At 32.9% G+C, this 13,113-nt stretch overlaps 1 protein-coding gene across 3 annotated transcripts in view; it reads right to left on the minus strand.

Moving 5' to 3' along the window:
• The window catches only part of NOVA1 (NOVA alternative splicing regulator 1), a 140,546-nt gene that overhangs the window by 92,358 nt on the left and 35,075 nt on the right, over positions 1-13,113 (minus strand). Inside the window, exon 1 of one of the 3 annotated variants that reach the window (XM_059914021.1) lies at positions 283-341. The exons of the other annotated variants lie outside the window; for them this stretch is intronic. Within the exon in view, the coding sequence (XP_059770004.1) occupies positions 283-287 (5 nt within the window). The 5' untranslated portion in view covers positions 288-341. Of the gene's footprint in view, positions 1-282; positions 342-13,113 lie in introns of those variants that run through there. 3 annotated transcript variants of the gene reach the window in all.

A 13,113-nucleotide genomic window follows, 5' to 3' on the forward strand; every position in this document is an offset into this window, starting at 1 on the left:
TTATTCTCAAAAAAATTTATTTCAAAACATTGGGGGTAACTCCACTATAGAATTAGAGACAGTTTAAAATCTTTGTAGGAAATCAGACCTCCTCTTTTGAATATAAAATAGTATCACTCGGTATTTAATTAGTACAAGTAGTATTCTAACTGGAACAAAATCACTTGCACCAAAATATCTTGGTTACATAATGTAAGGTACAATTCTCAATACATAGAATTCTACCACTGAGTTAAACAGAAAACACTTAAAGGTCTGTAGAAAATAATTTCTTCCACCCACCTCATTTTACAAGTAAACAAACTGTGGCCCAGAGAGGCTTTTATCTGCTTTCACTGAGAATCTACAGTATAGAGACATACACAAATAGCATTTAAGTTATGACACATACTTTAAAGTTACCTAAAACAAATGACACTATGTTTTATAAGATTAAGACTTTCTAATGACTGAGACCCTAATTTCTTGCCACAGAAATGTCTATAGATGCACACACACACACAACACACACACAAAGATAACTAGTACGTCATACTACTGACTAAAAAAAAAGCAAAACAATGAAATATAACAATCCATATCATATTGTTTAAAAATAGACACAGCAATTCCTAATGTTATTTTCCTACCCTATAAGGCATAACCATGCCAAATTATTACAAAAGCAGCATTTTTGTAAAATTGCTTTTACAAAAGGAAAAAAGGAAATTATTAAACAGTTAAATGGGAGGGAGAGACTAAAATACGTTATGTGGAAGTTCAAATATTTACTATTTATTCTCTCCCATGCTTTCTTTCAATATGTTAAAAAGTTCAAACTCAATGTTTCTAAAACAAAAAATCAAAACTACATTCATCACAAACTGGCTTTGTTGCAAAACTTTCATGAGAACAGTGAAAGTATTAAGACTAAGGCATACAACACTGCAAGGAAAGCTAATTAGGATGTTTCTGTTGAATTATAAGTTGATTTGCTACTTTAAGAACACAGCTCTAAAATCTTATATAATACTGATTTGGTTATTTGAAAAATATTTTAAAACAAATTGATTCTCTTAAGTTGCATTAAAAGTGAAGTATTTATAAAAGCATTTTAGTTACATTTGCTTTTAGAATAAAATAATTTCTGAGGAGTGCATCCATTTGTTTGTTATTTAATCAGTACCAATCACAAATTAGATGACCTTAAAATAAAATTTAGAGCCAGGGAGAGCAGCACTAAGTTTAACTGACCTCAATACATTTTTAAATGATGCTTCCCAGTTTTTTGTTATTCTCTCATATTGGGTTTTCCAGTCTAGGGCGGGTACACAAGAAACTTACAGTCTATGTAGTACTCCTAGTCAGTTTCACTCTGCAGATGGCACAGTGGAGAAATACCTTCTGTACAGGACCATGTACAATTTCTTCTACAGCTGTCAGCACCTAGGGGAAAGTGCGCTGTTAAACAGTTGCTGCGTTCCACCTCAGAAGTGGCTGCAATTCGGTGGTGGGTGAAGTGACTCCTGTACATATATACAGGGATGAAAAGTACTATAGAAAATGAAAACATTTAACAACAAAAGTGGCTGTCTGAAAACTGTGCCACAGCAAAGCAGAATACATCATTCAGTCACAAAAGCCCTACACAGATAGGCTACTATTCACTTAAAAATTGAATGTTAAGAATGAGAAGGGAAAAATAGAAATACAGTTATTCAATTCACAGTATAACTAGAAATCACTGTTAAAACATATGTTAAAAAATTAAACCCAAACATTGTATACTGATTTATTACATTATTTCTATAGTAATTTACCTAAAACCAGGCAAATGTATACAGTACGATTCTTTATTCTGTTCAGCCAATTTAATACTTGTTTTAGATAACAATTCAAGGGGTAAAAAAAAAAAATAGGTGAGATATCAAACCTGAAGCATAAGTAACATGAAAATATCTAAAACAAACTGTAAGAAAAAACATTCTGAAATTCTTAATTACTTCATATTAAAAATTTTATAAAATAACCAGTCCTCAACTACTAGCAATGGTTATTTTTCATAAAAGGGAGCTTTAAAAGTGACCTCATTATAAAATGACAACTTCTCTTCTCCAAAGTCACAATGAGTTAGAATCTAAATACATCTTCATCCTTAACCCATATAAACAAATGAATTAACCAATTATATGGTAACTTTAGCTCATTAATACATAAAATTATTACTATATCCTACTTTTACTACAAAACAACACCCTTTCTACATGATTTATCTTTGATGGAATCAGAAGATAAAATCCAAAAATTATTCTCTGAGAAATATCACTGAATCACTAGGCCTGAAGGTACTATCTTTCTAATCTTCTATCTCTAGGCACAGCTACTATATTTATGCTAATTTGAAGAGGTAACTGATTACATTATTTCAAAATATCACATTTAGGTTCCTGAAACAGATTGAGAATGCTTTGATGTGAAGTCCAACAAATCTGACCATTAAAAAGTGTCCGTCCCATCCATCAAACTTATCTGAATCTCACTTGCCATAACAGAATTTATTCTGGCATATATTCAGTGAAGTTAGAGGTAGCCGACAATTCCCTTCAGCTTTCTTAAATTCTTTCTATAATAAGGCATAATGTAAATGAATATTATTTCCTTTAAGTGACAAGAGGTCATAAAGGAAGAAAAAAGTACAGAGTTTCCCAGTCTCTTTATTAAAAGACATGGATCAGGGATCCCCAATCTGGGGTCTACTTATGGGAATTAGGAAACCTAGGAATTCTGCAAAAGTGCAGGCTAAAATAAAGACATATTATACAGGTGTATAAGTACATTTTTTTCTAGGGGAAATGGGCTTTTGTCAGGTTCTCAAAAGGCTCTGTGATTTTCCGAAAAAAGTTTAAGGAACTACTGATAAATGATGTGAAGACACCCAATTGAATAAGCAGCAGTAATCATTTAAATCAAATGCCTAAATCTGAGCAGCTCATTATGTAAAATGAGTAGCAGACACAGGGATGTTCCAACCATTAAATGAAATAACTCACATAAAGCACCAAATACTGACCTATTATTATCAGTAATAGCAGTAATTGTTCAACAAAAGCTATGTCAAAAAAATAAAACTTCCTTATAGGGTCCCATCTTTATTTACTGCTACATAACTTCATAATATATTACTTTTACTTAGCTGCGTCTTCTACTTTTATTTAGGTGTGTCTTCTAAAAGACATCAACATCACAAGCTATACATTTCTGCATTATTTTAGATACAGAAATGCTAAATACAAGTTTTGGAACACTGCTACATACTCCTAGAATCTACATTTCCCCAGAAGCCACACTGGTCCCTTCTATGACACAGTACTTACTTGGAAAAGGCTCAGATATGAAAAACATTTGGCTTCAACTGTTTATATAAAATAATTTCACCTCCTTTATCAGTCTTGCCTTTCAAACAAACAAAAAAATCTAAATTTGAAGAATCTATCAAGGAAACACATTTTCTGAAAAAGTTATACATATAATACTTTTACTTTCACATATCATTTTCTTTACTCAGGTTAGTTTTCTGAAGATAAAAGATATAACAAACATTCATACATACACAACCTTTAAAAAGAATCCTTGTGTTACAACATGTAGATTAGCCTTACCTTTAAAATAAATTCACAATATTACCAACATCATTACAAAATCATGTGTATGGTGCTCTTCAAGATTGTGGTAACTTTTAAATACCCATCAAAAAATGACAAATGAACTGTTACCATGTATGAAAGATGCTCAGTGAAGGAAGAGGTTGGTAAATATATCTGAAATAATAGCATACAGTGCAACTATATAGTTGGTTCCCAATCATTTCAAATGTCAAGTACCTTTTCTAGAGTCTTCTCATGATAGGAGTTATACTTTATGTATTCATACACTAATAAAATATATAGCAGTAAGAACAAACAGTACAGGCTTTAAGTAAAGATACAGAAGTAGAAGAGAAACATATTAAGCATTCAGAGTACTGCAATGAAAAGAATAAGACTAGAATATAGAGTACACGGAGGGGTTAGTGAGGAGAAGGACAAGAGGCACAGGCCCAATTATGCTAAGGAATTTTTGAATATTTTATTCCAGAGGATGGCATTTTGAGAAGAATTTTATAAAAATCATTTCTAGCAGCAGCATGGAAAATGAACTAAAGGTATAGATGGTTCAACTGGGATGACAACAATGGGAATACATAGTTAGGAATAATAAAAGATCTGTAAAAAATTTTTAAAGTATACTACTCTGTAAAACACTAGAAGGGTAAACATTGTTAGATAAATCAAAGCTATTTCTAAAGTTTGAGTATAGAAACTAGCATCCATTCATTCATTTATTCACTCAACAACAACAAAAAAAATCAACTGTCTCCTATGCATCAGGTCCCACTTTAGGCACTGGGCAAAGCACTGAACAAAGGAGCCAGTGACTTGCTCTCTTTAAGATTATATGCAAATGGAAAAGATAGATGATAAACTATTAAATATATAATAAAATGTAAGAAAATGATTCACATATGAACTAAAAGTAAAGCAAGCCATGGGAAAAGAGTGACAAATACACTATTTTAACAGTGTACAAAGAAAATCCAAGGAAACAGCATTATATGAATGAAGAATGAAGTGGCAGGAGTCTACAGACTGACTATCTGGGGTAAGAACACTGATGCAACAGTGAGAGCAAAGCCCTGAGATGGGAACAAATGGTGGAACTGATGGTAGTCAACAAGAATGGCAGTACTCCCAACACTATGATAAAATTTACATAACAGACTATCAGGTTGGACTTTTCCCATTGCCAGGGATTGGCATTACAACCCAAGACTAAGAACCAAGAGTCACCAATCAAGTATTTCACGTTCAAAAGACAGCCTAAACAAGTGAGAGCCAACTACCTCTCCACCATAGCCGAAACATCTTTACCTTCCTCAGTTCCTCTTTACCCTAGAACTGCCCACCCCTGCACACCTTCAGTGAGTCAATCATCAGAGTTTGCTTCACTGACTTAACATAGTTGGATAGTGCTATTTCCAAGAGTCTAAATCAAGTCAGAGTGGGTCGAAAGACTGGTAAGAATGGAAGACTGGTATCTCATCTCTCAGCTGGATTTCTGCTTGTGTTTAGACTTGCTTATCATCCCATGCCCATACTCACTACCCATGCCTATATGAGGAGAGGGAAAAAAGATGTGGATTGGAAAACAGAGTAGAGAGAACTGGAGTCACTATTTATAACAGCAAAGAGTGTGACTAACAAAGTAGCTGGATTGAGCCTCCAGACAATGGGGATCCCAGCAGCCAGAGGCTGTGGGTGTACTGGAGAAGCAGAAACTTCGAAAGAGTAGAAAAAGACAAACTGGATAGTGTGACACTGCAAAAATATCTCATCCTCCCCAAAAAAGTTTTACACACGTGCCACATCAACAGTAGTATCTGCCTCTCTTTCCCCACAGAAGGCATGAGGTCTAGTCAGTGTTACTCAGATGACCAGAAATAGAAAAAGAAAAGAAACAAAAAAGGCACCACTAAAGTAGGAAAATCTTTTCCCTTTCTATCTCTCTCACCCAGGAGGAGAAAGGAATACAAATGAAAGAGCAGATCACTCTCTCCTCACTGGAGTGAGCAGACTGAATGACTAGATTCAACCCTTTCCACACTACAATCTCCTAGAACAGCCTAAGCGGCACTGAGTAGAAGGGGGAAAGTTGAGTTTTAAATCGGGCTATGAGGTTAAAATTCAAACTAGTCAGATTAAACTGACTTTACTAAAGTCAGATTAAACTGATTTTCTGAAGTGTCCAGAAAGCTTTGACATTTCCTTGAGGTGAGTAAAGAAACAAACAAAAAACTGATTTGACCAATCACAAACAAAGGTCAGATTGGAGAAAAATAAAATCACTTCATGTTTGCATTCCCACTTCATTCTCCATCTCAAGTCATACCGTATTATGAAATGGTTAACACCAATGAGCTAGTAAGTGATTTTTTACTTTTCATCTCTCTAAAATATTCTATGACTATCAGGCTGAATAGCTGCATTATCATATTATTTCTTATTCTTAAGAACTACTAGTAATTATATAACTATGGGTATTTTATAAGGAATTCTTCATATTTCCCCTTGTATAAGAGTTATAGAAATATTTTGAACATTTGTAAATAATACTAGGTCTTATTACAAATACTAACAAATATAAACATTTTATACATTTGTGGAGAATACTAGGTTGTATAGAAACTAAAAAGTAAAATCTCCTAAATAAGACACCAAACTTGCAGAACAAAAAGGCTACAGGGAAGGAAAAAGAAAAAACAGGTTAAAACATTTATTGTTTTAAAGGAACAGTTTCGATATTCATATTGGAGTAACCTGAAACCCAATTTTAAAGAATATTCTGCCTTGATTTATAGCTTAATAACTTTGGGCTTTCCCCCAAATTGAATCATGCTCTTTCCATTTATTTAATATTTAAATTAATCTTTAATGGGAATTCTCTGAAAACTTAGGTATATCTTTTTAAATAAATTAAGGTATCAGTATCTTACATGCCTAAATAATACATAACGTTATCTCTGTTTAAATGTCACACTTTTAGAGAATACAGGATCCTATTACATTGATGTTTATAACTCCTTATGTAATGGTCCTATTCATTTTACAATCACTTACCATCCTAAATTATGCCATGTATATAACATATTTTATCAGTTAGTCCTTCTCAGAGATACAACATAATGAAAGTAATATGACTCAAAATTACAGAACTAAGTTCTATATTTATACTTTTTTTCTAGTCTACTATTTCATGGGCTATAAGAATAAACATTATCATTTATAAGTAAATTGGAAAGTGTAAGGAAAACCATACAAACTCAAGTCATTCAAACTTACATGTTAATTTACTGTCAGTAAATAATGTCAGCCGGATTGTCAACACAGTATTGAAGGAGAAGAACAAAGTTGGAAGACTGACTCTATCAGACTTTAAGACTTACGACTTACTGTAAAGCAACAGTATTCAAGACTGTGATATCAGTCAAAGAACAGAAAAATTGACCAATGGAAGAGAACAGAGAGACCAGAAACAAACTCACACAAATGTAATCAACTGATCTTTGACAAAGAAGCAAACAAAATTCAATGAAGAAAGGATAGCCTTTTCAACAAATGGTGCTGGCCTAATTGGACATCCATATCCCCCCCAAAAAAATCTAGACACGGACAATAAACCTTTTTTAAAAATGAGCTCAAAATAGAAAAAAGACAAAGCTATGAACCTCCTAGAATATAACATAGGATAAAAATCTAGGTGACCTTGGAATTGACAATAACTTTTCAGATACAACACCAAAAGCACAATCCATGAAAGAAATAAAGCTACAGATAGGGAGAAAATATTTGGAAAACACATATATGATAAAGGACTAGTAATCTAAATATACAAAAAACTCAAATTCAACAACTAGAAAACAAACAACTCAATTAAAAAATGAGCAAAAGGTCTGAGCAGACACCTTCCTAAAAAGATAAGCTGATAACATATGAGCATATGAAAAGATGCTGAACATCAATCAAATGTGTATTAGTTTGCCAGGGCTGCCATAACCAAGTATGACATACTGGATGACTTAAATAATAGAAATTAATCATCTCACAGTTTTGGAGGTCAGAGTCTGAAATCAAGGTGTTGGCAGGGCTGGTTCCTTCTGAGGGCTGTGAGGGGAGGATCAGATTCCAGGCCTCAATTCTTGGCTTATAGATGGCAGTCTTCATGTTCCCATGGCATTCTCCCTCTATGCATATCTGTGTCCAAATTTCCCCTTTTTATAAGGACACTAGTCATATTGGATTAGGACCCACTGTAATAACCTCACTTTAACCTGATTAACTCTGTAAAGACCATAACTCCAAATAAGGTCATAAGGTCACATTGTCAGATACTGGGGGGTTAGAAATTCAAGATATGAATTTGAGGGGGGGATATAATGGTATGTCATTAGGGAATTGCAAATTAAAACAACCATGAGATACCACTACACATCTATTAGAATGGTTAAAATCCAAAACAGTGACAACACCAAATGTTAATGAGGATGTAGAGCAACAGGAACTCTCATTCACTGCTAGTGGAATGGAAAATAGTACAGCCATTTTGGAAAACAGTTTGGCAGTTTCTTTAAAACTAAACATACTCTTACCATATGATCCAGCAATCACACTCCTTGGCATTTATCCAAATGAGCTAAAAACCCATATCTATTAAAAAAAGACCTACACACAAATGTTTATAGCAGCTTTGTTCATAATTGCCAAAACTTGGAAGCAATCAAGATGTTCTTCAACAGGTGAATGAATAAACAAACTGTGGTATACCCATATTATATAAAAAGAAATGAGGTATCATATCACAAAAATACATAAAGAAAGCTTAAATACATATTACAAAATGAAAAAAAACAATCTGAAAAGGCTACATACTCTATGATTTCAAGTATATGACATTCTGGAAAAGGCAAAACTATAGAGATAGTTAAAAGATTAATGGTTGCCAGAGATGCGCGGGGAGGAAACGAAGGATGAGGGAGAACACATCATGAGGTGATATTTAGGGCTGGGAAGCTGTTATGTATGACACTGCAATGATGGATAAATGTCATTATACATTTGTAAAAACACTGAAAGCGAATCCTAATGTAAACTATGGACTTCAACTGTACCATACTAACGCAAGATGTTAATAGGAGAAACTGTGTGCTGGGGTGGAGGGCAGGAGAAGTAGGGACAAAAAAGGGTACAGTCAACCATCAGTATCCATTGGAAATTAGTCCCAGGATTCCCGCAGATACCGAAATCCAAGGGTGCTCAAGTCCCTTATATAAAATTGTGTAGTACTGGCATATACCCTATACAATCCTCCCATACACATTAAACATCTCTGTATTACTTATAATACCTAATATAATGTAAATTCTACGTAAATAGTTGCTAGCACACAACAAGTTTGAGTTTTTTCTTTTTGGAACTTTCTGGGATTTTTTTTTTTTTCAAATATTTTCAATCCTTGGTTGGTTGAATCTGAGGCTGTGGATCCTGCAGATATGAAGGGTCAATTGTATATGGCAACTCCCTTGGACTTTCTACTAAATTTTTCTGTTAAGGTTAAAACTGCTCTAAAAAGTATAGCCTATTAATTTTTAAAAAGTAGTTGTTCTATTAATAAGGTCAAGAAGTAAAAAGTTTAGGATAATTACATGGAAACAGAAATGGGCTTCAAAAAATCTAAGTGCAAATGGTGACACATGATTTTCTTCAGCAATAGTCATGAAAGTAAATTATAAAAAAAGTAAATATAATTATAAATTATATTTTAAAATATGGTGACCTGAGTGCAATGCAGGTAGAGAAACAATGGTAATACTGTTACAGTGGCTGATATGCAAATGAGTTTATCAAGGTAAAACTTTTGTTCTTCATTTTTCCACTGACATTTTCCTGTCAAGCTATTTTTTTATAGCTTTTCCAAAAACAAAAACAAAACGCATTTTCAATTTGAAGCTTCTTTTTCAGGCTACCTGCACTTGAAATGGAACACAGTGACAGAGCATAACAAGAATTTCATACATTTAAAATAAGAAATAAATCTAAACATACAGCTACTCAAACTTGCTTTCATCACATGCAAGTAATATTTTGTTTCTAGGATCGCAGGGCGTATTAAGTTATGCCATAAAACTCGGTAAAATTATAATCTATATATAGGAAAGTTATAGCTAGGAAACAAGGTTTAAATAGGCCAAAACATTTTGTTAGGTTTTAACAATGTTCTATTTTAATTTCAGAAACCCAGATAATGTCATGGATATAACAGTATCAAGAGTTTAAGGTTATTATTATTTTTTTAGTATTCATGCTATACTTAACTTTAGTCATTCTAAAATTCCCTAGCCTACCTGATGATATTAGAATGGAACCAGGTAATATTGTTTCAGCAAACTGAGATAGAAAACTTCTGGCTAAAGGAATTCAAGGATAAGTTTTCCCTCCCTGCGTACATATCATGCATCTTACTTGGATGCAACAGAAAATTTATAGAAACAAGGAAATTTTAAATTAACTATAAGATGATTTTTACAAGAGAAGGAAATAGTTTTATATCCTTAAAATTAAAAAAAAAAAAGTGGTTACTTTTCTAAAGTGTGTAGATCTATCCATACTCCTGTGCAATCATATATTTATTTTTTAATATTCTTTAGTAATATTTATGACTCTAATGCATGTTTTCTAAAAGGAGAAATAACCACCAATCTTAAGAAAATAGAATATATAAAATATCCTGGTAGCTCTGTAAGCATAATTAGACATATAAAGTTTGCTTTGGAACCCAACAATTTGGAATTTATTCTTACCCTCATCATTTATTAAATACTCTACTGGTAACTCTGGGAAGGATACTGAATGCCAAATTTTTAAAATATGGGGTAACTATAAATTTTAATATCGTTTTTATATGATGTAGACAGGCTTATATTTGAGACTATCTTATTATCAATTGCTGCTAACATTTCCAAATTTAAATATCCAAGAATGATATTCAAGAGAGATCATATAACAAACTTATACTTTATAATGACACTAAAAATAAATATAGGCTTTGTCATGATTCTAAGACCATCTCTCCACTTTAAGGTTGACAAAAATGTACATGAATTTCTCAGAACTCCTTGTGATGTCTATAATATAATTTGTCATTTTAATAATACATGTCCTTAAATAATAATTTCATCAAATGAAAAAGAATGAGTATTATAGTTTCTTCTACCACGAAGTTATAGAACTATAAAATTGAAATCATTCATTGTGACAATTAGTAAAATGAAAACTTTATTGGATAAGGAAATATAAATTTGCTGTCTATGCCATATAAAGACACAGGGCAGGAGCTTCCCTGGTGGTGCAGTGGCTGAGAATCTGCCTGCCAATGCAGGGGACACGGGTTCGAGCCCTGGTCTGGGAAGATCCCACATGCCGCGGAGCAACTAGGCCCGTGAGCCACAACTACTGAGCCTGTGCGTCTGGAGCCTGTGCTCCGCAACAAGAGAGGCCGCGATAATGAGAGGCCCACGCACTGCGATGAAGAGTGGACCCCACTTGCCGCAACTAGAGAAAGCCCTCGCACAGAAACGAAGACCCAACACAGCCATAAATAAATAAATAAATAAATAAATAAATAAATAAATAAACCCAAAGTTTAAAAAAAAAAAAAAAAGACACAGGGCAGAGACTGTCCAACAAAGTGGTATTCTATAAGCTTCTGAGACTTTTTTGGAGAAAAAAATTAAGTAACAGCAGTCTTTCCCCAATTCATGAAAAACTTAGATTAAGGGATAAAATTGACAAATTTTGAGATTTTATCTAATTTTTAATATTTGATAATTCCTACTATTTGCCTATACAAGACTATTCTATTAGTATAACATGGTAGTTAAGAGGGCAGACCTTGGGAGCAGATTAAGCAAATCCTATCTCTGCCTCTAATTTTATAGAGAAAAAAAATATTTACATGTGTATATATAAATTTCCATACATATATATAAGTGTGTGTGTGTGTGTATATATATATATATACACACACACACAATGTATATATGTATGTATATGAATACACACACACACACATATATATACCCTTACATACACATATATGCTTATATACAAACATATATATACCACACATATATACATGCTGTGGGCAAATCATTTAACCTTTTGTGCTGCCTTTTTCTCACAGAATTATTGTGTGAACTAATTCAGTTAATATGTGGAAAGCATGTAGTTGTTGTCCCTGGCTCATACGAAGTTCCATTTAGCTATTAGTATTATTATCACTGCTGCTACTATTACTGCTAAGTTTAATATACCAATATTCCCAGTGTCCTAAAGAATATGATTTCCACATGCTCTATCACTTGAAAAAGTGGAATAAATTTGATGACTGCTACCCCTGAAACAGACAAAAAAGCACGGAATTTTGAAATATACTTGAGATTTTTAGAAGGAGTAGAGAAAGAACTGAGAGCAGGGAGTATCTTTTGTCACAAAATACTTTGAACTCTCTTGAATTAAAATCTATTTGCGTGTCATATGAGATTCGCGAGCAGAGATAACAGAAATGCATCCTATCCCAAACCTTGTTTATTCTTTAACAGCAGCAGCTGACACAGGAGAATAATTTCCTGCTTCACTGTGCTGACAGTACATCACCTAGATTCAGAAATTATATTCTCAGCAGGAAGGCAATAGATTTCTGTCTACACTGAAGAAATAGAAGGATAGAAAAATTACACAAAATAGAAATGATTTATTATTATTATAAAAGAAAAAATCAAACTGTATCGAAGAGGATTTATTTTTAATTGGTGACACTCAAAGTAGAATTCAGTTTATTTTAAATTTCAAGTGTTTGGCCACAATATTTTTGAAAGAAACAAAAGTTTTGTTTATGTATAATCTTGCAAACAGATCTTATATTTCTGTTCTTCCTAAAATTTTTAAACAGAGGAATAATTTTAATAAGATCAACTAAAATTTATTAATCCTCTGATTTTATTTATTATACTTAGTGTGTAGAACATTGTGCCCTAGTTCAGACAGTAAATATCATTTAAAAATTTTACTTAGAAGAATGGTGTTAGGTGGTAACTAATAGTTTATATTAAAGTTTTGTGTCACCAAAAAATCATTCTTCACAGACGTAGTAAGTAATGATTTCTATATGTGTGGCTTGTGTGTGTGTGTGTGTGTGTGTGTGTGTGTGTGTGTGTACGTAGCATATTTATAAGCTACTAGGTTTTCTTCTAATTTAGATACATGAAAATCTAGCAATTTGTCTTATGTGAAGTGACTTTTAAGGCATATGTTAAAGTAACTCTAGAGGTTATGAAGAAGTATTGTAGACTTGTGGTTCATAATGATAAAGTACCAACCTCAGGTTCCAGAAGTAAGTCTGTAGATTCAAATCTTTCTGCCATTTACTAGTCATGTGATATTGGGCAGCTTACTTATTATTTTGTTCCCCCATCTGTAAAATGAG

The sequence above is a fragment of the Balaenoptera ricei genome, chromosome 2, assembly GCF_028023285.1.
Source record: "Balaenoptera ricei isolate mBalRic1 chromosome 2, mBalRic1.hap2, whole genome shotgun sequence".
Classification (NCBI taxonomy): Eukaryota; Metazoa; Chordata; class Mammalia; order Artiodactyla; family Balaenopteridae; genus Balaenoptera; species Balaenoptera ricei.